General features: G+C 36.0%; 3 protein-coding genes and 1 long non-coding RNA gene across 6 annotated transcripts in view; 1 reads left to right on the top strand and 3 right to left on the bottom strand.

Moving 5' to 3' along the window:
* Positions 1-1,276: 1,276 nt before the first annotated feature.
* On the bottom strand, positions 1,277-5,052 carry LOC122140614. The gene is made up of 2 exons (XR_006157200.1): positions 4,875-5,052; positions 1,277-2,280 (listed from the first exon to the last, which is right to left on the bottom strand). It is a non-coding gene; the product is annotated as an uncharacterized LOC122140614 (long non-coding RNA).
* Positions 5,053-6,351: 1,299 nt separating this feature from the next.
* LOC109054973 (immunoglobulin kappa light chain-like) lies at positions 6,352-7,731 on the bottom strand. The gene is made up of 3 exons (XM_042744850.1): positions 7,544-7,731; positions 7,138-7,455; positions 6,352-7,047 (listed from the first exon to the last, which is right to left on the bottom strand). The coding sequence occupies exons 1-3, from the start codon at positions 7,590-7,592 to the stop codon at positions 6,740-6,742; spliced, it is 675 nt and encodes a 224-aa protein (XP_042600784.1). The 5' UTR covers positions 7,593-7,731; the 3' UTR covers positions 6,352-6,739.
* A 2,239-nt stretch (positions 7,732-9,970) lies between these two features.
* On the bottom strand, positions 9,971-13,704 carry LOC122140783. Of its 2 annotated transcripts, XM_042745720.1 has the most exons (7): positions 13,534-13,704; positions 12,674-12,973; positions 12,187-12,288; positions 11,580-11,607; positions 11,452-11,489; positions 11,262-11,302; positions 9,971-10,205 (listed from the first exon to the last, which is right to left on the bottom strand). In XM_042745720.1, the coding sequence occupies exons 1-7, from the start codon at positions 13,589-13,591 to the stop codon at positions 10,149-10,151; spliced, it is 624 nt and encodes a 207-aa protein (XP_042601654.1). In that variant the 5' UTR covers positions 13,592-13,704; the 3' UTR covers positions 9,971-10,148. The 2 variants fall into 2 exon arrangements, with proteins under 2 accessions (XP_042601654.1, XP_042601652.1); XM_042745718.1 differs by lacking the exon at positions 9,971-10,205 and having other exon boundaries at positions 11,116-11,302; positions 13,534-13,703.
* An 8,134-nt stretch (positions 13,705-21,838) lies between these two features.
* sema4ab (sema domain, immunoglobulin domain (Ig), transmembrane domain (TM) and short cytoplasmic domain, (semaphorin) 4Ab) overlaps positions 21,839-25,811 on the top strand; it is a 29,645-nt gene continuing 25,672 nt past the window's right edge. Inside the window, exons 1-2 of one of the 2 annotated variants that reach the window (XM_042745977.1) lie at positions 21,839-22,075; positions 23,357-23,460. The gene's annotated coding sequence lies outside the window, so the exon portion shown is untranslated. The remainder of the gene's footprint in view (positions 22,076-23,356; positions 23,461-25,811) is intronic. The other variant, XM_042745976.1, reaches the window with a different exon arrangement.

A 25,811-nucleotide genomic window follows, 5' to 3' on the forward strand; every position in this document is an offset into this window, starting at 1 on the left:
ACCTGCAAGGTATAGATTTCCTCATCACTACTGGTATAAATGGGAGAATAAGAATCTCTTTGATCAACAATCTTTTAAGGCATCTTAATGTAGGAATTTGTAAATCTATATATATCTATCAGCTGGTAGATTTTAGCACAGGTCTCTCAGATGACGTAGAATTAGTTAACAAGTGATGTTATGATGATGTGATGAAACACTGATGTCCAGCCACGAGCACAGCAACCACTCCCAGAATGTCAATGAGCTGCACTGTTGCAGAAGTCACATCAAAGAGTCACCCTTAGAACCAGTCGTGTGTGGTAAATATATGTAGAGTATTTCTGTGACAGCATGCACTCGTACCTATTAGAGATATAGAATAGTAGGAGCAGAAATTTTTGGATAAAAAACACAACACACACAACGACACATAGACAACCAAACAGGACAACACCAATACATTAAACATAAACACCATGGTTTTCAGTCTCTCTTTTTTTTTTCTTTTTTTTATTATTAACACAACAGGTCCGGATGGAATCATAGTTGAGAACCTAAAGAGAGGAAACAATTAGTCATTGTTCTTCCTTAGCAGCCAATCCTTGGATATAAAATACTGCACCTGTTGGACTAAATCACATTAGAAAGAGAGTTAGTATCAGCAAGCGGCGACAGAGGCTTCACTTGTGCAAGTTGCATCCATCGAGTCAGCCCTGGCTCGATTTCAACAAGAAGAGATGTTGGATGGTCAACAACACAGAATAAGGACCCTCATACTTGGAGGACATTGGTCCTGAGTTCCCTATTTTCTGTGTCATCACTTCGTCCCCCACTTGTACGTGATTTTTAACCTTTACATTAAATATAGTGTTTTAAGATCTCCAGCATTTTGAGGACTGAGGGCACTGAAATGGGCATTCCCATTGCGCACGTGAGTACTTTCAGATACTCCTGTAAAGTGTCCTTCAATGAACCCGAGGGACCTACGAGCAATAATGGAGCTGTAGGGGAATGTACTGTTAAAAACCCAAATACCTTTTTAGAAAGAAATTTGACTTAGTTGTATTTTCTTTTTATATGTCTTATACAACTATGATGAATTTTGTTTAATTTGTTATATCATAAAATAACTCTTTGCAATAAACGTATATATGTATTATACTCTGGAAGCCGGGCTAAATGAATAATCACTGTTATTGCATTCCTGACATAGGCCAGACCCTCAGTCACCTCACAGATACCAAATACAGACATTGCTAATAACCTAAATCCCAGTAAAGATACCCCTATTTCATGAAAATCTATCATTCCCGAACCATGGTGCAATGAGAGGGACTGAAAATCCAATATACCCTTTCAGAGCATCTGGAAAATTTACAAACAAAAACTAGTACATATTTGTACCCACGATCAGAAGGTAACAAAATAAAATCCAGTTATAACCCAGTTATAAGCACTTGGGCCAGCATGTGTCCATACATGGAATGCCTTTGTCATGTCGGGGTGATGTAACGCGGGAGAGGAGAGTAAAGGACTCAGCCATGTCTGCTGTTCACTCCAAAGGCGAAGCACCCGGAAGGCCGCCTTTAAAAGCCTCTGTTAGAGGTTTAGCCAAATCAGAAAAATCTGGGATATACATCTGATTAAAATTAAATAGCCCCATTAATGATCTTAAACCAGTAACTGTGGTTGGCTTATTCAATTGAATGATGGCTATGACCCGGTCTGGAAGAGGTCTTTTTCCCTCACAACCTATACTTTGTCCTTAAAAATGTAACTTCCGATTGAAACAATTGCACCTTTTGTTTGTTTAAGAGGAAACCCGCCTCTTGGAGTATTTTCAACAACCGAGTGAGTACACTCAAGTGTTGTGCTTTGTCTTGAGATGTGAGAAGAATGTCGTCACAATATTGAAAGGCAAATCTGTATTGTACTTCTTCTCTGATAGGACAAGACCAAAAACCATTGGTTATGTCTACTGCACTAAAATAGCGATGGTTTGGAGAAATGTCATTAAGAATGGTTGACGGATTAGCAACAATAGGAGTTATTTTAGGAGTCACAGCATTTAATGCGGTGTAGTCTATAGTTAACCTATACTACCCATCTGGTTTTTTTTTTTTTTCTTTTTTTTTCACAAGCTGCATAGGTAAGTTCATTGAGGAAGTACACCTTACCAAAATCCCTGATTCCTGAAGCTGGTTCACAATTTCCTGTGCAACTCACTCTGTTTCTCTCCGAAGAGGATACTGGAATACTGGAGGATGTATAGGATCTGAAACATTCAAAGGTTTAATCCTGCAAAGACCAACATCATGTTTAAGTTAAGTTGACCACAAATTTGGAAATTTCTCAGAAAAATATTGTATCATTGAGGAGTCAGTAGACTCCTTTTCATTAGCTGTGATAGCTCCAAGTATTAATTTAGGAATTCCAGTTTTATTAAACACTGGTATGGGAATTGGTAAATGCTGACTAATTAATTGACCCCTAGTCAGCAAAACATCTGCTTCCAATTTACTCAGTATATCCATTCCCATACTGTGCCACAACTGGCTTTCTCCAACCCAGAATTGCACCCAAAAAGGCTGTTCAAATGGATATATTATTGGAGGAATCAATAGAGACTGTGTGAAAAGACTGCGACCAGATATACCTTGAAGTTGCATTTGTTTGCTAAAGGCAAATTAATAACAGTTACTGAGACGCAGACCCAGGGGCCCACAAGAATGTAGCTATCCTGGCTTCCTAAGTTAGAATGTAAAAATGGACGAGGGTCTTTGTGTTCATATAACATGGAGGCCACTATCTGTCAGTTTGTATTCTCAAAAGCTCTTGTCAGTTTTTCAACCTGCTTCCAGGTCAGCACCCTGCTTCTCTGCACCAGGGTTATTTTTAATCACAATCTCGAGGAAGTGGTTTTGGTGTCTGCTGTTGTTGAAAAGAGGAACTAGGCTTTCTGAAATTTCACTCTAAATTTCGATCAGGGCACCTGTTTGCGTAGTGACCATCACGCTGGCAATGATAACAACGAAATGCTGGAGCAGAGGGCTGACCAACTGCAGCAACCAGTCTCTTCTTTTCTGTTGATCCATGATTTCTTGAGCCCGTGTCCCCCATGCAACAAAAGAAGACCAGTCAATTATTGTTGGCAGAGAAGAATGAAACAACTGTATAAATTTAGCATTCATATTTAACTGCGCAGTGTGGAGCAAGATTGGAGAATCTAAGTCAGGCCCCCATCGTGCGGCCACAAATTCTTTCAGCGCCTGTGTGAATCTCTCAGTGTAATCCACAAATGGTTCATTTGGACCCTGCCTTATCATTGTCACGTTAGTGAAAGTCTGAATTCCATTTCCAACTGCACGCTGTACTTCAGTACGCAGCACTCTGTACTGAGTTGCGTAATCATCTGCATTTGCTGGTGGCTGTAAAGGAGGGGTGAGATTAAACGATCTGTCCCGTGTATGTAGATGGGCAGACCTGCTCACAAATTGAATACGGATCTTTTATCTTTTACTGCTAGGCGGTTGGCTCTTGCCATTACCCACAAACTATCCCAAAATTCAGAATTGGTACTGTTAGATTTCATGAGTGGCAGTGTATTTACAATACTAGTCAAATCTCGCACACCCATAGATCGATAAACCCCCACTTGACCAGCCGCTGTCGATTCCTGATCTATTTCACTATAGCGGGGTAATTTTGGACGCAGTTTCACATACTCGCCCCACTCATTCTCAGCTTCCTCCAGGTCCCCGGGAGAAATAGCTACAACCTGTATACCACCATTCTCAGAAACATTCGTCACATGTCTCCCTGCCTTGGCAATCGCTGCTTTCAGTTTTGAAGCATATTCCTGCCAGCTATAAATATCATTTTAGGGACTCTCCCTGTATCTGCTCTTGGCTCCTTAGTTACAATGTCTAATAAATCCCACATATCTTGTGTAGCATCTCTAGCGGCTTGTGCCAGTTTATCCACATAAACTATTCTTCAATTGCGATATGTTAAAATACCTTTTGCTTGCACAATCCTCAAACAACACAAAACTCGTGCATATTTATTTTGTTTTTAGGATCATTTTTCCTTCATCACCCCCAATTCACATGCCTAGACCCCATATTTTTTAAATTAACTTTAGCCTTTTCTCATCTTTTTTTTCCCGATGCCTAACATCGCTACTTGAGCAGTGAGAGCTTCGTTAAGAGCTCCTTTACATACACATGAGCCATTATGTGGTGACACCCCCAACAAAGAAAAAGTTTTATTCAATTCAGATACACTCATTTAAAGCCATTTAAATCTCTTTAAATTTGGTGGTGTTCTCTTTCTTAATTTGTTTAATTTGATGCCAGTTATAACATTATACAGAAATTGAAAGCCAGTACAATGTTGTATTCTGCCCACATTCAAAACAATCGTCAAAATATATGATTTAGAAATTTAGAGCAAGGTGGAATTACAATGTGGTATTCTGCCACAGTCAATCAATTGTCATATATCAAAACAGAGAATCGACTTACAGATCTGACCAGCACGCTGCAGTAATCCCTGACAGCGCGTGTCTCAAAAAACTGTTGCGCTTCAGTAAACCCTGAAAGCGCCCGCAATACACCTCCGGTAAACCCCGCAAAGTATACTTGCTACGCAGAATTATCCACACTGTCGGTAAACCCCTTCAGTGAACAACACATTTAATGCCGCAAATCGCCGTTCTCAAACACAGAGCGCGCTCATTCCTCACACAAGGTTAAACCACCGTACCGCCCCAAATTCGTTCTCTTGCTGCAGTCAAGAAAAAATGAACGAAATGGGTCCGCAGATATAGCTCTTAGACTCGGCAGGTTTTGAACAACAGAAGCCCATAAAGAGAAAGATGAGCAACTCACCTCTCTTTATCTTTCCTTGCGATGCATCAAATATACTTCAAGGATCGATCAGTATCCCAGCGGTGCCTCCATAAACTGATGCAAAATTTAATCCAATTCAGACGGTCAAGGTGTAATAATAGGTAAATTTATTAAAAAGAATATAGAGAACAGAAACCACAAATCATCATAACTTGGAAATAAAGTTCTTGATAATAATAACAACCTTCAAATATAGAAAATGTAAATCCAATGTTAGTACATTTTTAATAACAATCCATTTATGATGGATTGAACCCAACCAGTATTAATCCAAAACATTAATACAATTGTAATTAAAACATAAACAATTCTAATAAACTATTCTGTTCGAATCAAATGTACCAAAATATTAAGTATTAAAATATTAAAATATCAAAGTATCAGAGTATCAAAGTATCTGAATTTCAAGGTATCTGAATTTGGAATAAAAACCTGTAAGAGTTCTAAGTCTGAGTCTAAGAGTTGTCGAGTGAAGCCAAAGAAGAGGAAGTGAACTGAAAAGATAGAGAGACCAGAGTCTCAGAAAGTCAAAACCCTATTCTATTTTGCAGAGTCTATCTTATATACTGTTGTTCCAGACATAAGTCGTCATCTGGCTATCACTAATAACGCCTGACCCTTTAAAAATAGTCTAGTCAATGTCTCGATTTTGGACTTATTCCTCTTTTAGATTCAAAGTATCATACTGATAATACTAAGAAATATTGATACAAAAGAACAATACATGCAGTTCAACTGACTACGCAGTTAGAAATACTGTGAAATTACATATGAAATATACCATAAAGTTTACCAAAAACATTTTGAATATAAAGATGAAACCTATTAATATATATGAGACAGATCATTACCATGAAATATACATTTTTTAACTTTTGAAATGAAACTTCATTATGAATAGAACACATTCTGAGTACGTGACTTCTCAGAATCTCTCAACAACACTTGGGTTTAATTTAAATATGTGGACTTCTTCTCAGAATCTCTATCACCATATGGATTTCTTAGAATCTCCACACACCACTATGATTGTCTCTTTTCGTATTTATACCATATTTATGTGTAAATATTTTGTAAATGACCTTTGTATTTTTTATATATTTTCTTCACATTTTTTATATAGTTTTTATTTATTTTTTTATATATGTATATTATAATCATATTATAATGCTATGTTTTAAGCAGTATTTGCATATATTAGTTTGCTAGTTAGTTTATAAGTTAGTTTAGTTTGTATTCTTAAGTGGTTTTTATAGCAATTAACCAGGTTTCCATTGATTTAAATCTTTACCTTGGCATAAACAAACAGAGAAGACCACAGCCATAGTCAGCAATACCGTGCCCCAGACACAGTACAGAATCCACAGACTTCTTTGATTCAACTCTGAAAGATTAACTATGATCAGAGTCCAATTAATAATTAATGCACTAATGAATTAGCATGTGAGCACAAGGATTCAATCTTTAGGTATCTTTATATTGTCCTAATGTAACTTGTCTGAATATGAGAATGCTTTAATTTGTTCACTTGTTTACACAACAACAGATAGTAAATTTAAATGTAAGTATAATTTGTAGAACAGAATGAATAACATTATTCTGAATATTCAGATCAATTTCAACTATTCAGTCAAGGTTTTGACAAGTGTTTGTAATATACACACAAAACCAAGGGCTGACAAAAGAAAAAGAAAAAAAAAACATTTCTGTAATTGGCCTTTTGAATCAAGAGTTTGTAGTTAGTTTGACAATTGGTCTGTTTTCAGAATTCTGGATATAAGGAGAATAATAGAGGACAATAATGTGTAAATTTTTTCCTGATGTTTCTCTGCAATTTTCATCATTTACGCACCGCTTCGTGTCAGAGTTTTGGAGATGTTCTTGCCATTATATTCAGCAAAGCACTGAATTTTATCAGCTTCATCCCACTCCACTGCAGGAACAGAGAGATGAGCCCGTGTGAATTCTGTGGCTGAATCAGTGTCGTCTGTCCAGCCGGACTCGGTCCATCCAGAAAGCTCATTCTGTCCAATCCTCCAGAACACACGCACCTGAGACGGGACAAGTCCAGTCACGAGACACTGCAGTGATACCGATGGTAAGTCAGGTTCATGTGCTGAGTGTAAGATGGATAGTTCTGGTTCAGAGTGATCTTTAACAGAGAAAATAAAGACAAAATATTATTTGTTTTAGGAATTGTGACCCTGGAAAAGATGTGGATGAGATTTCACTTCATATTTACCTGTTACGATCACCCTGCTCCCATTGCCGAGGACAACCATTTGGTTAAATTGGCTCATACAATAGTACATGCCTGAATCTTTCTTGGTTAAGTAATTAAGAGTCAAAACGCAGGTTTTACGATCATGCTGAAGGACATTATTCTCAAAGCTAGTCTTCACTGTCATGAATTTTCCAGTCCGCAGATTCAATTTTTTCCATGCAGCAGAGATATAGCAGTACGTAATGGGCTGCTCAAATATACATCTTAACTCTACAGAACTGCCGACAGAGACGTGTGTGAGTACCGGTGACTGAGTCAAGGAGAATGACTGAGTAGCTGCAAATGAGAGAATAAAAAAGGCATACAGTAAATATTTTGCATGATGAAATATTGTTAATAATATTGATAACTGGCATAAGCTTACTTAGTACAGAAGAAATGCATAAAATCCAACAGCACATCCAGGCACCCATAGTAACAGTTTCAGGGCTCTAATGCACCTTTTAACATCACCATTACCTGTCACAATCTTAATGCAACAAGGTGTCAGTACACAAGAGTGTGATTGAAACCTCAAGGAAAAAAACTCACCAGAGGGTGGCCCTTCCTGTAGCAACAGTGGGGGAAACATCTATTTGCAAATCTGAGACTCTGTACGAAGTTAAAGTAACTTTGATGGTGATATTCATTTTAGCAAACAGGTTGCAAAGTAGCACTTACAAACTGTTTCATGTTTCATATACTGTAGAAGGTGGTTTTGTTTTGGTTTGATCTCTAATATTGTTTTGTTTGGTGTTTTGGTCATATTGTGCTGATGTATTCTGTATGTTTTTGCTATAAACCTATTGCAATTCTGCAAATTCAGGAATTGAACTGGAATATCAAAGGCATCCTAAATTCAATTCTGAATGGCACACAACCCTGATACAGAGACAAGAGCTGGGAAATGATGGCAATTTAGCACAAATAGCATATTTCAGTAATCTACACTGTAAAAAAAAAAAAAAAATGTTAATTTTAAAAAACATTCATTTTACAGACATTTACATGCAATGAAGTGCAAATTTCAAAATACAAATAAACAAAAATTCAATACTGAACAAAACTTATTCAAATTAATACACATTGTGTCTTATTTTATTTTTTTATATATTCTTTTAATGGATTTGTTTGTGTTTTCTGCTGTAAGCTGAGAAGCTGTTCTTCTTGCCGGTAAACTCTTTGCTTTCTGAAAATCTTTTTACAGTCTGGATGCAGTCACTTGTTCTGATCTAACCACACGGGTGTGAGATGAAAAGGACAGCATGGTGTAAGAACGGCCAACGCCCACACCTTCACTCACAAACTGACAGTACAGTTCCTCCACCCTGCACTTCAGACAGATGCATCTGTGTCCAGTGTCAAGCTGGTAAATATATGAATTATGTAACTGCATGTTAAAACAGGTCACACGAACATGCAATTGAAAAATGACTTGTGCTCTACTGTGGAATGTATTTTTTCCGTACAATGTTGTTTAATATTGTTGAACATAAAATTCATCATAAGTAAATGATGACAGAATTATCTTATTTATTTATTTATTTATTTTTTGAGGGGGTCAAATATTAATTCATAAAAGTCATAAAAAAAACATCCACCTTTAATACACAACATACAATTAGAAATATAAAGAAATATATTACTTTCTTAATTAATCCTAACCCTAAGGTCTGTAAATCTGCATAATACAGTTTTGCTCCAATTCAACGTTATATGTCAATGTCAACATTAACCTATTTTTCATTAGCCTATAATGTTTTATTTTGAATGCTTTGTTAATACAGATGTGCAGACTAATTTCATTTATCATCTGAGTATTTCATAACTCTCAGTGTGGTTATTTACATACTAGGGACAGAGAGCTGGAGAACATTATTACAAAAAAGGCATAATTCAGACAGTTTCACATGAAGGCTCAAGTAATGCCAGTGGAGTTGCTGCAAAAATGGACAGTGAAAGCAGGTTTGCATCTCAGTCTCATGAGACCCATGTCTCTTCTAACATCCTGTTATGCAGCTTCTGTCTAACCACAAGCTGTCAAATGAGAGTGTGAAGACTACAGCAAGAGGCCATACATTTTCCTGTTACATGCACTGAGTTTTTAACCCTTCACAAAAAAAAAAAAAAACATATACTTACAATATGAAATCAATCTCAAACATACGTTGCCTGCATTATTATTTATAATTAAAAGTAACATTAAGATTAATTTTCATTTGATGGGCCACTTTTGCAAAGAAAAGTTGAACTGTAGCTTTGCTATTCTGTGCTGCACATTTCAGTAATGTAGGAAAGAGATCTCATGATAGTTAAATATACTACCATTTAGTGAATTTATGTGATGTAAAAACAATAATACTAAATATTATTATAATTTAAATTGAAATTTATTTGTATGATAGCTGAATTTTCATATTAAAATTATTTCAGACATCATTCTAATATGCTGACCCGCTGCTCAGGACACATTTACCGTTACGATCAGTGTTGAAAATGATTGTGCTGCTTCATGTACTGTAGTCTAGAAACTATGAGAGGATTCTTCAGTTAACAGAAAATCACATGTTTATCTGTCTGGAAAGTGTGATGGCCTAGAGGAGCAATATTAAACTAATTTTCAAGAGGACAAATTTTTATTAGAAAAAAAAAAGATAATTATAAAAGCAAACTTAATAAATAAATAAACAAACAAACAAGTAAATGAAACAGTTCCTAACTACGAAATATTCAAGACCATGGACATTATAAAAAACAAGAACAGGCAATCTTGTTGTTTTAAGATATGTGAGTAAACAATATATTTAATTTCAGGACTTTTATTTATAAATATTTTAGCATACTCCAACATTTCCTCCTCCCCGCTGAAAAACAGAGAAAGAAAAACTCAAGTCCATGCCACAATGATCCTCTCAAGTGTAATTACAAGTTGCACAACTTTGCTGTTTCATGTAATTCATATAATTACAAATTCTGCTTTTGCATTATCTTTATTCTCTTGATGGACCAACATCCTGTCCATGACCGATGAGATCCCCAGAGAAACACTGGACAAAATATTAACATCATAAAATGCAAGCTGAAGTACCTGTATATAAAATTACCAACAGGTTTGTTTAATTAAAAGTTTGCAAAGCATTTTTCCCCCAACAAATATTTGCAACTTTGTCACACTCTTAAGATGAGTTTATCTGTTGTGTGTTTGTTTGAAGGAACGGTTTGCTCCATTATTTCTATTATTTGCCAATAAAGAAACGTAATGAATAACGAATAATGAATAAATATTGCTACAATTGACCAATCAAAATCAAGAGATCCAGAGAGCCATGTAATAAAAAGGAACACTTTTAAAAAATCTCCATACGTTTTTTTTTATTATTATTATTTCACAGCATTCATGACCACCTCTGTCAAGCTCCAAAGAGGACAAAAAACACAATTAAAGTAAGTGATACAAAATGTCCAAATCATTTGAAGACAAAAACTGTGAGGACCAGACCAAAATTTAAGCCATCATTACTAAATATCTTTAATTTTCTATTCTACACATTTGATCGGGAGTGCCTGCATTTCTTTTAAAACATACAGGAGAACAGCCAAAAGATTTTCAGTCTCAGTTTGTTCCTCACACAAGACTATCATATAACTTCAGAAAATTTAGGAAATAATGCAATTCACAATTTTTTAAATATATACCCCTTTTTTTATTACCATGTATTTGGTATCGACAACATTTGTAGGTAGTTTAGTTTAGGTACTGAATAAATGCTAAAATCTTTACCAATATCACCAATAAAAGTAACATACCCCACACTGTATATTCGCAGATAAGTGTATTTTATATTTTTAGGTTTTTTAGTTTTTGTACTTAGGTTTTTATTTATATTTGGTTTAATTTATAGTTTTTTTTTGAATTTTTGTTGATTTTTCTATGTATTTATAAATTTTTGTTTGTAAATATTGTATGATAGATATTTGAAGTTTGTTTATTATTTAAGTAATAGTTGTTCTGAAACAGCAGAAACAGTTTTTCATAAGACACATGCAGAAACATGGTTTAGTGATCCACTTCGATGTTCGTCATCTTCATTTCTGTCTCTTACCATAACAGGTGAACTCTCTTCTCTCAGTGTGTTCTGTTTACCTGATGAAGAACAAACAAATAAACACATTCATTTGTTTGCTATTTTCTTCCCTATGTTTCTTTATGTAATATTTCTATTACTGCAAATATTAGGTGTATTAAATGCAGTACATCATATTAGACTTATTAGCTTAGAAAGGTTGTTTTACCATATGAAATTTTGCGGTGGGCATCTTTTCTTGTGAGCCTAAAATGAAATACATATTTGGTTCAGATACTTTGTATTATATTAATAGTACAGTTTTGAAGTTTATAAAGTATATTTTGAAATACTGACCGTTTGGATTTTTTGGTCATCAACATATCTGAGAAATGTAAAAGAGAAAATGAAAAGTGTATGATTGAATATATTATAAAAAATATTATCATCAGCTGGACAATTTTATCAAATTATGCATTTTTGTATTTTAACTTTAGTTATTGCTTAAAGTTACTCGTACAAAAAAAGTTGTTAATTGTATGTTACTTAAGAGTATTCCAATTTTATCAAATTATGCATTTTTTTATTTTTGCTTTTTTTTAGTTTATGTATTTTATACTGAATTTGTTGAACCAACATATGAATATTCTGAATGATCTCCTAAATGGCTGACTTATTTAAATACAAAATAAAGAAATAAATAAATAAATAAGCTCAAGCGGTCATATTTGTATTCCAACATTTTTTCCTCTTTACTGTCATGTTAATCAACATTGTGAAAGTTATAGGCTATGGACTGTTTGCCAGACAAGCTTGCTCATCCAATCAAACAAACCTGACAAAGAAGCAAGTGTGATGTTTTAAGATTTATTAATGTATGTATTTTTAATATTTTTAGAAAATATTTTTATTATTATTATATTTTTTTTTTTTATTTTTGAAATTTTTGTAATTAAGTTCTTACCTCGGTATAATCCCACAGACATAATGATGGTTATAAATATGGTAAGGAGCGCTGCCACACAGCCGGCGTACACAAGCCACGAGACGATTGCAGGTTCAGGTCCTGAAATATAGCAATGAGCATTATAGGATTTATAACTGGATATATAGATATAAGTTCATTAATAACTTTGTGTAATGCTTTAATATAGTGTTTTCATCATTATAGACTTTAACATTTTCTACTCAATTTCATGGGGTTTTTGTAATGTAGTTTTATCTTCAGTGATCAAATTCAAATTTTTAATATATATATATATATCTATATATCATATAATATATAATATATATTATATATATATATACTTATATATATATATATATGATACACACACTATATATATATATATATATATTTATATAAACTTTTTTAAGTGGACTGATATTTTTACAGTGTAAAATTTAATTTAGTGGATGTCGTGTCTCTGAGACTTTCATCATTTACGCACCTCTTCGTGTCAGAGTTTTGGAGATGTTCTTGCCATTATATTCAGCAAAGCACTGAATTTCATCAGCTTCATCCCACTCCTCTGCAGGAACAGAGAGATGAGCCCGTGTGAATTCTGTGGCTGAATCAGTGTCGTCTGTCCAGCCGGACTCGGTCCATCCAGAAAGCTCATTCTGTCCAATCCTCCAGAACACACGCACCTGAGACGGGACAAGTCCAGTCACGAGACACTGCAGTGATACCGATGCTGAGTCAGGTTCTTGTAGTGAGTGTAAGATGGAGAGTTCTGGTTCAGAGTGATCTACAGCAGAGAAAATAAAGACAAAATATTATTTGTTTTAGGAATAGTGATCCTATGTAGATGAGATTTCACTACATATTTACCTGATACGATCACCCTGCTCCCATTGCCAATGACAGCCATTTGGTTAAATTGGCTCATGGTAATTTACTTGATTTTTTTTTTTTTGGTTAATTAATATAGAATTAAGAGGCATTACGATCATGCTGACGGACATTATTCTCATTGCTAGTCTTCACTGTCGTGAGTTTTCCAGTCCGCAGATTCAACTTTTCCCATGCAGCAGAGATATAGCAGTATATAATGGTATGCTCAAATATACATCTTAACTCTACAGAACCACCGACTGAGACGTGTGTGAGTACCGGTGACTGAGTCAAGAAGAATGAGTGAGTAGCTGCAAACAAAATAATAATAAAAACAAGCTTGAAATGGTTCTTATTTTTTAATATTATTACCAGAATGTTAGATCAAACAGTTAAAACTCTCTGGAACTAATAAAAATACTGTTTTTATAATGTTCTTAATTGAAAATGCAGGCAAAATGTCAAAAAACTTACTGTGTGAAGCAAAAAGGCAGGAACATAACAGTATCAAACAATGCATCCATATAGCCATGTCTAGAAGAATATCTGCTGTACCACTTTTAACTTAAATAAGGCAATCAATGAATCGCCTCCCGTGCAGTTTGACTGAAAGCGGCCTGCAAGAAGAAACAAAACAAGAAAGTAAAAACTTACAAGTCTCCAGTGGGTGGACCTTAATTGCCTATATAAATGCAAAAGCTAGGCCTGCACCTGCTGTGGATCGAAAGACCTGTTTACATTGTGCATTAAAGTCTCCCAGTGGTGCTAATTAGTTTCATGATGCTTTCAGGTAAGGATGTTGTCCAGATTAGATAGAATTGCATTTATGTTTAATGGTCTTTCAGGAAATGGGGTCATAGGGCCATATTGCATGCATCCCATACATCCCAGACTGACTGCTTAATGCTCTTCTCTGTTGCTTCATTATAGTTTCATTACCATGGAAATACATAGCCAGGCAATGTGTCACTATTACTTATTCCATACATGTTGTGATTGTCATGACATAACCTGGAGTTGATGAACTCTCAGAGGCTAAAGGACATTGTGTTAGTGTGTTATTGCTAACATAGACAAAAGCTCTTAAATGATAGGTTTGATGCCTCAGGTTTATATATTTCATATATCATCAACAAAGTCACTGTTGCTCTGCATTGGTGTGGCTTTTTCCTCTGTGTTGCACAAATCTACAGATTTTTAGAAAGGTCACGGCAGACTGAGCAGGTGTTCTTCTTGCCGGTTGACTCTACTGTGTCTGACAATCTGCTGTAATTCTGAATGCAGTCGCATGTTTTTGATCTAACCACACGGGTGTGAGATGAAAAGAGCAGCATGGTGAGAGAAGAACGGCCAATGCTCAACGCCCACCCCTTCGCTCGCTTACTGAGTCTGAGACATTTCTCCACCATGCACTTCAAATACCCACATGTGCAATGTCATGTTAAAATGCCATTCTATAAATACATCAAATCTACTCCTTTAAATAGAATAAAAAAATAAATAAATCATTAAAATATATGTCCGGTGTCTTAAGCATCAAGGGTTTTGTGTTATGAAAACTACTTTTTGTGCCAGGGATTTGAGATTTTCTTACAAATTTAAGAAATAAACCAAAATAGTATGATAATTACAAAAAAAAAAAAAAAAAAAAAAAAAAAAAAAAACTGTATATAAACTAATAAACAAAATGAGACTGAATGGAATCCATCACACCATTAGGAATATCATTAATTCTGTGTCTATTGTATATGCCTGTATTTATGGTCAAAAACGTGTCTTCAACAAATCATAACGCCAGCTATTTGGCTATTTAGGATCCGCAGGGATGGGGACAATATGTATGTCGATGCACAGCATACATATTTATGTATGCTCCATTTTATTTGTGTAAATAATTTGCATCAATTGAGTGGTTTTATATATCAGTGTTGGATGTATGTGATTGTGTCACTGCAGTGAATGGACATGTGAGCAGGTGTTGAGTCTGTTTCATGAGACCCTCATCTCTAACATCCTGCTGTGAATGCATTTCTTTACTTTGGTCTAACCACACGGGGCTCAGATGACAGCAGAGGGGCTTCAGCAAGATGCCCATGCATTGTCTTAGGCATGCACTGTGGTTTTTCAACCCGTCACAAAAACATAGCCTACATATTCACAAATTCTCATATTTTACAAATCTTACCTATAAATGTTTTTAACAGAATTATTGTTATTTTAATTTATTTATTTATTTATTTATTTTTAACTAAGAAAGAAAGACTGAAATATGTGTTCGGGATTATTGTAAATGTTGTTGTTGAGCCTGTTGTTTCATATTTTTGAAGTTCATATTGACTCGCTGCTTCACACGCATTTGATCTTGGCATTATTTTGATTTAATTTTTTGATTCACTTTCTAGTCAGCATTCAAAGACAACAAAGAAATAGCTTATATTACTTATTTTTGCTCTCACTCTTCTTTAAGAGTGCAAAATGCATGCTACAAACCTTGGACTAAAGAAAGTTTAGGCTACATTTGTTGTCAAAATCATCTAATTCTGGCCATTCTGTCGTTTCCTTCAAATAACAAGCAGCCTGCAGTTTGTTGAGTGTAATTAGTGAAATGTAAACATTACACACGTAGACCTACATACATACATACATACATACATACATACATAAAATGCATACAATATAAATCAATTCATCGACAGTTCTATTCTATATTAAATGTTATTGTCAAATAAATACATACATACATACATACATTTAGAAATTGATGAATGACGCATGCACGTACATTTTTCGAACTAAACTTGTTTACTCATATCTGCAGTAATAGCCTATATAAACCGATTCAGCATTTATGAACAGTATTTTGGAATATTCTCATGTCCAAACAAAATATTCCATAATCATAACAGCTGTGATTTGAGATTTCCTCAAAAGAGAGAGAAAAAAATCAAAAACATTATTTTAGGAAAATAAACAGATAGATAGAAAATTAAAATCATGGTCACAGCATCTCCAGAGCCTGTGCCGATTTCTGGCTCCCCGGCACGATGCACACGCTGAATTTAAGCCTGAACTATAAAGTGTGCAAAGACAAGAATGAAAGGACCATTAATCTACCTCTGATAGCATCATAAAGCTCACAATTACCGCTATGAATTCCAAAGAATTAATTTTATCACACTTGACAACCAGAGCGCGCTCTATTCTCATCACCAAACATGAAGATAAATTAAGCAAATTATACAGCCTAAAACTGTTTTATTAAAATTATAATCAAATAATTCGCTGTATGTCATCTGACTAAATCAACCGAGTTACAACAAGAGTCTATGGAGGGATTATTTGGTCAGATTATAAACTAAAAGTCTAAAACTAAAAGTCTTAAACCAAAACTAAAAATCTAAATTTGAAACTTAAAGTCCAAGTCGAAAATTAATTTGGTATTTAGGATTGGGCATTTGGTATTTAGGACAGGGCATTTTGTATTTAGGATTGGGCATTTTCTATTTAGGGTTGGGCATTTGGTCATTTAGCCATTTAGGATTTAGGATTGGGCATTTGGGGATTTAGGATTGGGCATTTGGTATTTAGGATTGGGCATTTAATCATTTAGCCATTTAGGATTGAGGATTGGGGATTTGGGGATTTACGATTGGGCATTTGTAGATTGAGGATTGGGCATTTGAGGATTGAGGATTGAGGAGTGTATGCAAATTAGGAGGCGTGGCCCAAATACTGGAGGCTGGGTTTGAAATGGCTGGTGCGCAGAGGCCCCTTATGGACAGGAGAGGGAGCTCCCAGTGCTAAGGAGCACACTGTAATGAAACCAAACGGAGCGACTGTGTGATAACTTCAACTTAATGACAGCTTTGTAACATTTGTGGCCTCAAACTATGGCGCCATTTCAATGCCATTAACAACCGAGCGTACAACTGATGCTTTTGCGCACGGTAAGTCACTTCCGCGAGATGAAAACAAAATCGCACGCGAGGAAACGGGAGCCCAATGTACTTTCAATCCCAATGTATTTACTTATGTTATATAAGTAAATACATTGGGATTGAAAGTATTACAAGACTGTAAATCAAATGCAACATGATGAAAACCTATGTTTTATAGGAACACAGACTAAACATTCAAATATTATGATGTATCTATTTACAAGATTAAAGATAAAACACTTTTTAAACACTTTACTGTCATTCCTTTAGCTTTATATATGTGTGTGTGTGTGTGTGTGTGTGTGTGTATTATTACAGCCTGTAAAAAGGGTTTATATGTGTATCTCTTATCATCACAAGACTGCAGTCACTAATAATCAGAAGACTTCCTCTTAATGAAGTATCTTGAAAAGATCTACTCTATGAACAATGCATTAAATTACATTAAATAAAGACAAAAATAAATAAAACAAGCAAATGAAATGATAACTCATATGTCTTGTCCACTGATGAAGCCATGTGTCAAGTCAAGTGAATTATTAATCATTTTATTAACAGGCTCCAATACTGACTTCAGGAAAACGGGAATAACCAATGACATTGAGATAACAATTACAACACAGCAAGCCCCGCCCCACGACTGACAAAAATAAAAGTGTAGGCAGGTGAGAAGATCGAGCGCGAGGATGTGGGGAATGATCATGCACGCGCGAGGGATTGTATTGCGCGCAGAAGACATGTCACGATTTTGTTTTCATCTCGCGGAAGTGACTTACCGTGCGCACAAGCATCAGTTGTACGCTCGGTTATTAATGGCATTGAAATGCCGCCATAGTTTGAGGCCACAAATGTTGAATGGCCAAAAACATTAAGCTTGTCATTAAAGTCCTTGAAGTTATCACACAGTCGCTCCGTTGGTTTCAGTTACAGTGTGCTCCTTAGCACTGGGAGCTCCCTCTCCTGTCCATAGGGGCCTCTGCGCACCAGCCATTTCAACCCAGCCTCCAGTATTTGGGCCACGCCTCCTAATTTGCATACACTCCTCGAATCCTCAAATGCCCAATCCTCAATACAAATGCCCAATCCTAAATCCCCAAATGCCCAGTCCTCAATCCTAAATGGCTAAATGATTAAATGCCAAATCCAAATACCAATTCCCAATCCTAAATCCCCAAATGCCCAATCCTAAATCCTAAAGCGGCTAAATGACCAAAATGCCCAACCCTAATAAGAAAAGGCCCAATCCTAATACAAAATGCCCCTATCCTAAATACCAAATTAATTTTTCGACTTGGATTTAAGTTTCAAATTTAGATTTTTAGTTTTGGTTTAAGACTTTTAGTTTTAGACTTTTAGTTTATAATCTGACCCAATAATCCCTCCATAAGAGTCGGATCAAAAAAGAAAACGGCAGAGCATACTTCACCACAGTAGGAATGAAAGCCCCCGCCTGCAGCACTCTCATGTTCACGCGCATTCTGATTTATGAACGTACGGTTTTTTTTAATCTCTTTAACATTAACCCGTATTTTAAAGTAGATAATGCAACAACACGTTTAATGTCAGCCATGCATTATTTATAAGCTGCACATCAAAATATTACAAAGCAGCTAAAATCTTCACATTTCTACACTTGCGCGTTATTGGATAGCGATATAAGAGAAGCGCACAAGAAACCGGTTGCGCGCAAAAGCCAGTTTGAGGTCGGCGCATAAGCTTCAAATCTTCTTTGCTCATATTACTAATCTTACTACCCGCTCACTTTGTGTTCGCTCCTGACCTACCTATTAAACCAGTGAAAGTCTGGGACGAGTCCTGGTGATTTTTCAGCACTGGCTACTGTTTGAATAAATGGCTCAGCAATTTTTGTTTAATTAGGATACAAGGCGTGACAGAATTTTACAAAGCTGCAAAAGTGGAGTGCTGCACAATCTGGTTTTCAAGTGAATAATGAGATCTACATTTAGGCCGCTTAACTCAACGCGGAGTGCGCACAGACGGAGCAGGTGCGATGAGAGGACAACTCTCTTTCTGTTCCTCTGAGGGACGAATGGTGATGCATTGTGATGGGCAAGTTTGATATTAAGAATTCATTATCACGGGTTTGGTGAGGGTTAGTGTTGCTCTGAGATTACAAATGTGCCTTTGAGCTCTTATGGGTTTGTGTTTAGAGGACCTCGGACACTTAATTGAGGTTTCAACCCTTTGGATTCACTTTGATGTGCAAAGAAGAAACGGAGGTCAGTTGTTGTTTTGAAAATTCAGGTAAGTTTATGGTTTTGTATTTAGAAATATGTGTAAAACATGAATGTTGTTTATTAGTAGACTAATTATTACCTGCATACAGTGCAGCCATATGCCTTATTCTACTCTCTTTTGAGTAGTTCATACAGCGTTCAAGCATGTTTTGTAGCTGACAGTATTTGCACAATGCCTAAGGAAATTATTCACAGCATTTGTATTATCAAAGCCTTTTTAAACTAGCTTGTCACGTAGGCCTTACTGGTTTGTCTAACACGTGACCTATTCCTGTTCAGGATGATCAGATACGGTCAAACTGAGACAGTCTACCTTGTTTGAGTCAACAACAAGAAAGAAAAACAGTTCAGTCTCCCCACAAGTGACTGCAAACCCCTCCCTCATGTTTGCACCATGCACACTTGCCTGTATGATAAAATATAATTTCTCTATCATCATTCTAGTATGTCATCATTCTATGTGCTCACCCTCAGGCCATCCCAGATGTAGATGAGTTTGTTTCTTCATCAGATAAGATTTGAGAAATGTAGCATTACATCACTTGCTCACTGGATGCTCTGCAGTGAATGGGTGCCGTCAGAATGAGAGTCCAAACAGCTGAGGAAAACATCACAATAATCGCATGACTCCAGTCAAACAATGAATGTCTTGTGAGGCAAAAGTTGCATGTTTGTAAGAATCAAAATATGAATCCGTAATTCATAAAAACGCTTCCTACAGTGAAAAAATCCATCCCCTGTTGTCCTCCCACATCAAAATCCAGCAATATATTTGTTTTGAACTTTTTTTGGACAGTTTTTGCTTGTAAAACTTGTTTTTGCAGTTTTAGCTTGATCTGTGCATATTTCTCTCCTGATTCAGATGAGATGTCTTTTTCACTGACAAAGGCAATATTATGGATAGAGCACTTTTAGCCAGAAAGAACAGTTTGTATTTAAAAATGTCTTAATGATGGATTTGTTTCTTACGTAGCTTTTTGCTTCACAAGATGTTAACTGATGGACTGGAGAGGTGTTGATTACTTGTGTATTATCATTGTGATGTTTTTATCAGCTGTTTAGAATCTCATTCTGATGGCACCCATTCACTTCAGAGGATACATTGGTAAGCAAATGACATAATGGTAAATTTCTCAAAATCTGTTCCTCTGAAGAAGAAAACTCATCCTGGATGGAGTGTGAGTAAATGTTCAGCAAATGTTTATTTTGGGGTTCATTTTTTTAAAAGGAGTTTAACCCTTGTGCACTCCTCATTTGGGAGCAACACTCATGGTCTTCACATTCAAAGTGACTGGACACCTGAAATTTAACCTTTTTTTTTTCCTTCAGTAAAATCAATTAAATATATTTTTGTTCAATAATATTTTTTATTTTGTATTTTGAGAGAATTTTATGGTAATAATTAATATTTATGCAATAATTATTATAATTTTTTCTCATTGAAAATAGCACAACAAAATTCTCTATTTTTTTAACAATTATTTTTCAATCAATGCAGTATCTCTGATTAAAATAGAGACTACTAGGCCTTTAAAATCCATTTTTTAAGGCAGATTAGCACCTCCTGGTGAGAGCAAAGAAAGAAACACCTGTCATTTCATGGTGTAACCACTAGATGCCTGAATATGAATCTATAGAGAGGCTTTTGAATTCCCTAGTTGTTTTATACATATTTGTTTACTTTTATAAGGTTGTGGATTTAAATGTATATTAAGGCATTCTCAAAGACTATTTTTTGTCAAGGTTTATATATTTTTTTGTTGTTTTAAATGTTGATTTGAAGCGTCAGTTTTTGAATTATTATTACCACAGTCAAACCTGAACATAGAAAGCATTTTGTTACACAAAACTTTAAAATTCTATAAAAATGTAACAAAATAAACAGGAATGCTTTATCAGAGCTCAATCCTTCTGGGCCTGATCTGATTTTAGCCTCTTATTTCAGTCTTCTGACTCATTTTGGCTATATGGTTATAGCCATACCAAGTCATTTGAGTGTGTATAATTGTGTGTGTGTGAGTATGTGTAAGTGAGAGGATGTGTCTGTTTTGCACTCTTGATGTTTTAGAGTGTAACCCCTTCCTTGCTGTTTTTACTAAATTGTAGTTACATTATTGATTTTATTTTACATAGTTGCTGTGTGTGTGTGTGTGTGTGTGTGTGTGTGTGTGTGTGTGTGTGTGTGTGTGTGTGTGTGTGTGTGTGTGTGTGTGTGTGTGAGTGGGTGTGTTGATTTTGCACTCTAGATGTTTTAGAGTTTCACCCCTTCATTGCTGTGCAATTTTTTTTTTTCCTGCATCGTTGGGGATTTGTAGATTTGTATTAATTTCCTATTGTTGGTCATTTTTGACCGAAGACCATGAGTGTGACTATTTTTTACGAGCCCTTAGCTTTTTCGAATCATGCCCTAAATTTTTTTGTGTGTTCACATTCCATGTGCAATAAAGGTCACCAAGTTTCATACCATTCCAATGAAGCTTCGATTTTTAAATATTCAAAATGTAAAATTCTTTGGTCAAAAGTGATGTGTCGTTCCGTGTCTGAGCGCTAGATGGCGCTGCAGTACCGCTGCAGTACCGCTGACCTGTCTCTCTTCTCGAGGGCAAAACGGCGTTCACTTATCAACAGCGTGACCGCAACAGATAGACAGAGATGAGCGTTTACACGAGAACGAGCTGCATTTGAAAGAAAGAGCAAGCTCCGTCACCAAACACAGACTCCGTGCTTCAGATTTTCGATTTCTTCGTTTGGGGGTTGTTCGTAATTGAGAAACAGACGGAAGGACTATCATAACAGATCCCGGAGAAGCACATTTCTGATGTGAGTACGAGCGTTAAATCATTACACAGCCTAATGAAGTTAAATAAACCGAACATTCTGTCTATTTTACAAAAGATTTGGCAAATCCATGAAGTACTGTAGTGGGCTATATAACTGATAGTAAAGTATGTTTGTGGAGAGCGTGGACGGTTATCCAAATCATTTCAAACAGAGCAGAGTTGTGCGATGTAAACCTTTGTGTCAAACAAACATTGACCGCGGTGGGTTAATGAATGTGTGTTCAGTTAACAGTGTAGAAACTTTGTCCACAAAAAAACAAAACAAAAAAAAAAAACATTTAAAAACATTTTTTACACACAAAAAAAAGCCCTGAGAGCGAGAGGGAAACACGTGTTTTGTCCTGTATGTCTGTGCAAGCAGGATGTGTTTGTCGGTCTTGTCTGGTTAAGTTTCTTTTTCTGTTGTAGCGCGTGCTTGCAGAGTCTAGTATGCAGTTTTATTGCCTTAAACCAACAATTATTCAGGTCTTGTAACGTTACACAGTACATAACTCATGTCGGTACAGGAGCACATCAAGTATGTTTTGAAAGGCATAGGCCTAGCTTCTGTATAAATTCACATTTCCTTTATATACCCATGTGTCAGGTCACATTTTTCATGCATATTGTTACTTGGTCATACGGTAATGCACTTGTTTACTAATTCAATTCAGTAGGTAGTTACACTGCAATGGTACCCACCTGACCCCACAGTGTTGAAAAACAGTTTGATCATTTTAATACAGAAGCTTACAAAATACAAAAATAATGGAATGAGTATAATCAAGTTTATGATGGTGATTGTTGTTGTTATTATTATTATGTGCTGGAACACTTGTGTGAACTTGAGGAGAACTGACTTCATGCATCCACCATCTTGAGATCAGCTGTGTTAAAAGTCATTGCAAAACGATTCAGAAAAGTGTTGTTAATTCTGAAGACGCTCCAGCTGTGTGTTTTGTCCTCCAGTGAAATTAATCGCTCATGTTTTCATTCCCATTTCAAAACACATCAGAGCCTGCATGGCGTAGTATCGCGGGCTATTTTTGTTGGCTGGATTGTGTTCATTAAACACGTGTAAAATTATGTGGCATTCTCACAGGGCTTCCTAACATGTTATACTATAGAGCATCGGCAGCACACTGGCTCACACACTTCATAACATCACTGCTGCCTGGTAATCACATCAGCTGTAGTCATGGCAACTGCACATGGGAACGAAAGCTTTCACCGGGAGAGCAATTTTCTTCTCCTTCACTGACTCATCGCTTTTCCTCCACAGACTAGTTACATGGTACCTGCTTGCACGCAAATGCCACCACCGGTTTTCCCTCAGGGTATCGCTGCATGCTCTTCCGGAGGCAGGTTTTTCCGCTTCATCTTCACGTAAGGCTGGTGTTGATGCCAGTGGCTGTTTTTCCTATCGTGCTGTTTTAACTCGTTAATAGTTTTTGCTTTGCGACATAATTCTCAATGTCAGTTAAGCTCATTTTCCCATCAGTTCTCATTATCGTGATGCAAAGAAAAAGTCATATTCTTTGTTTATTGCTTTTCGTATGCAAACAGTATTTAAATATATTAATACCTCATCTTATTATTTGTTGTTATCCTATGCTATTTCAACATTATATAGGCTTTTTTTTTTTTGCTCAGTAAAATTACTGTATTACAGTTATGGGAATAAACAGTGACTAACGGGAGCATTAAAAGTAAACTTGAGGATGCATTATGCACATTTTACACATAAAAATTTCCCCGATTGGACTTCTCAATTCTTAATGTAAAATAATGCAAAAGTTCCTGCAGTATAATATCTTAAGGCTATATGATTTTTCAGCTGGAAGAGAAATGAAACATGTTTTTTCACTTCAAAGATGTCCATTCATCATCAGTGGTTCTCAAAACCTTGCCCTAAAAAGGAGCTACATATGGGAAGCTTACAAAATGTGAAACAACATCTTCAGGTAATGGGTCAGAGGCTGTGGTTTACATCCCTATTTTTGGAAACACATATATGGATGTGAAAAGTGTCAAAAGATCTTACGGTAAACAAGAAGAGGAACTCTCTCGGTTAAAGGAGCCATTGTTTTATCTTTAGACTCTTTTTGACCCTGTGTTGCTTTCATTCTGAATCAAATAGTGCTTGTACAGGGCTTGTGTGTGATTCTGCGTGCACATAAAGCTTGTCATGTGAATTCTGTAGGCTTGTAGCATGACAGGGGTGTCGATGTGTGGATAGGCCTGCAGTATGCAGGTTGTGATGTAAGGTTTGTTGTGTTTATCAGGCTTGCGTGACTCACTACACTAGAGATGTCACCTTTCAAGCAGTCCTGACACGAACGTTGACAAGGGGTTGTGTATTATTTATCAAGTGGCTGAGGGCATGTTTGCATGTGTTATTGTCGGCTGACTTCAGTTCGGTACTGAATATTTTAGTATTTTATATTAAAATGACTGTGGCTTCCTCTGTTTCAGTGCAATTTCAGCGCTCAAGTGCTTCAAAACAAGGCCCTGTGTGTTTATAGCAGGAAACAGAATAATTTATTGGCAACTTTAAAGTTAGTGAGTAAAGCAAACATGTGTGATCATAATAGCCACCGGTAAAGTGAGATACTGGAAAATGTACTGGTTGTATGGACATTCCTACAATTCTGTTTTGTTACCGGGGAAAAAAGTATGTCACGACTGTTCCTAATTTGACTGTGGTGTAGATATTTTTGTACCAGTTTGATCCTGCTTCTGGCTCTGTGTGTAAACCAATTACAGGGACTTGTCCAGGAATGGACAGTTACAGCGATTTTAAGGGATTTGCTAAAGCGTACTCTGACAGCAGTCTTCAGGACTGTCTTTTTAAAATTGTATTTTAGAGAAACGCTCTTCTTCTTAAACTATCATTTACAAACAGAATCAAAAGTGAAGGTGCCCTTCAAGTGGAATTGGAAATATGGTAATTCTGAGTTCTGAGCAATGTTTTTTTACAAGCGGGAAACTCTGAAACGTCGACGATACGTGAATTGGAAGGACGTGTTCATTCGAAACAGTTAATTTGAAAAATTAATGTGTTTCATGATTTTGTATTTACATGTTATTTTTACGGCTCAAAGTGATTGGTTTCAAAAACCTGGGCAAAACTGGCGGCGAATGAACGAAGATGACAGGATTTCAGAATGTGCCAACCAAGCAACTGCCATTGAGATGAATGTGACCAGATCTCTCCAAATATTATAAACCTCTTTGTTCAAAACAGTAACCCTACAGTGCTCCGGTGTCACACTAGATCTCTTACGGTTTGTGTAATTTCACACTCTTCAGTAGATTGCGAACTTGCAAAGCACTCATCAGACCTGTTTTCACGCACAGGACTGCTATCTGGCTCGATCTGCCGTGATGCTTAATCAGATGTGAATGACTCTGTTGTAACATTCAGCGTCTGCTGTCATATGATGGAAGTCAAGATATGACTCAGTTGAAATCCCATTGCTGACAGCTGAGTGTCATGCAGTGGATAAAGACTGGAGCATCCAGCACTTCTTTTAGTTTCAGATGTCCATCAGACTGGAAAAGTCTTATGTTGAAAATCTAGTCTGCTTTATAGCATCAGGGTTGTAATGTGCTATTAAGACTTTGGATTGGATGTTTTATAGCAGAAGTGTTTTTTGGGGGGCTGTCAAAGTTAACTTAAGGAGTGAATTAAATATGTTTGTAATTATTAATACTATTATAATATATGTAATAGT

Source organism: Cyprinus carpio, chromosome B19 (assembly GCF_018340385.1).
Source record: "Cyprinus carpio isolate SPL01 chromosome B19, ASM1834038v1, whole genome shotgun sequence".
Taxonomy (NCBI): Eukaryota; Metazoa; Chordata; class Actinopteri; order Cypriniformes; family Cyprinidae; genus Cyprinus; species Cyprinus carpio.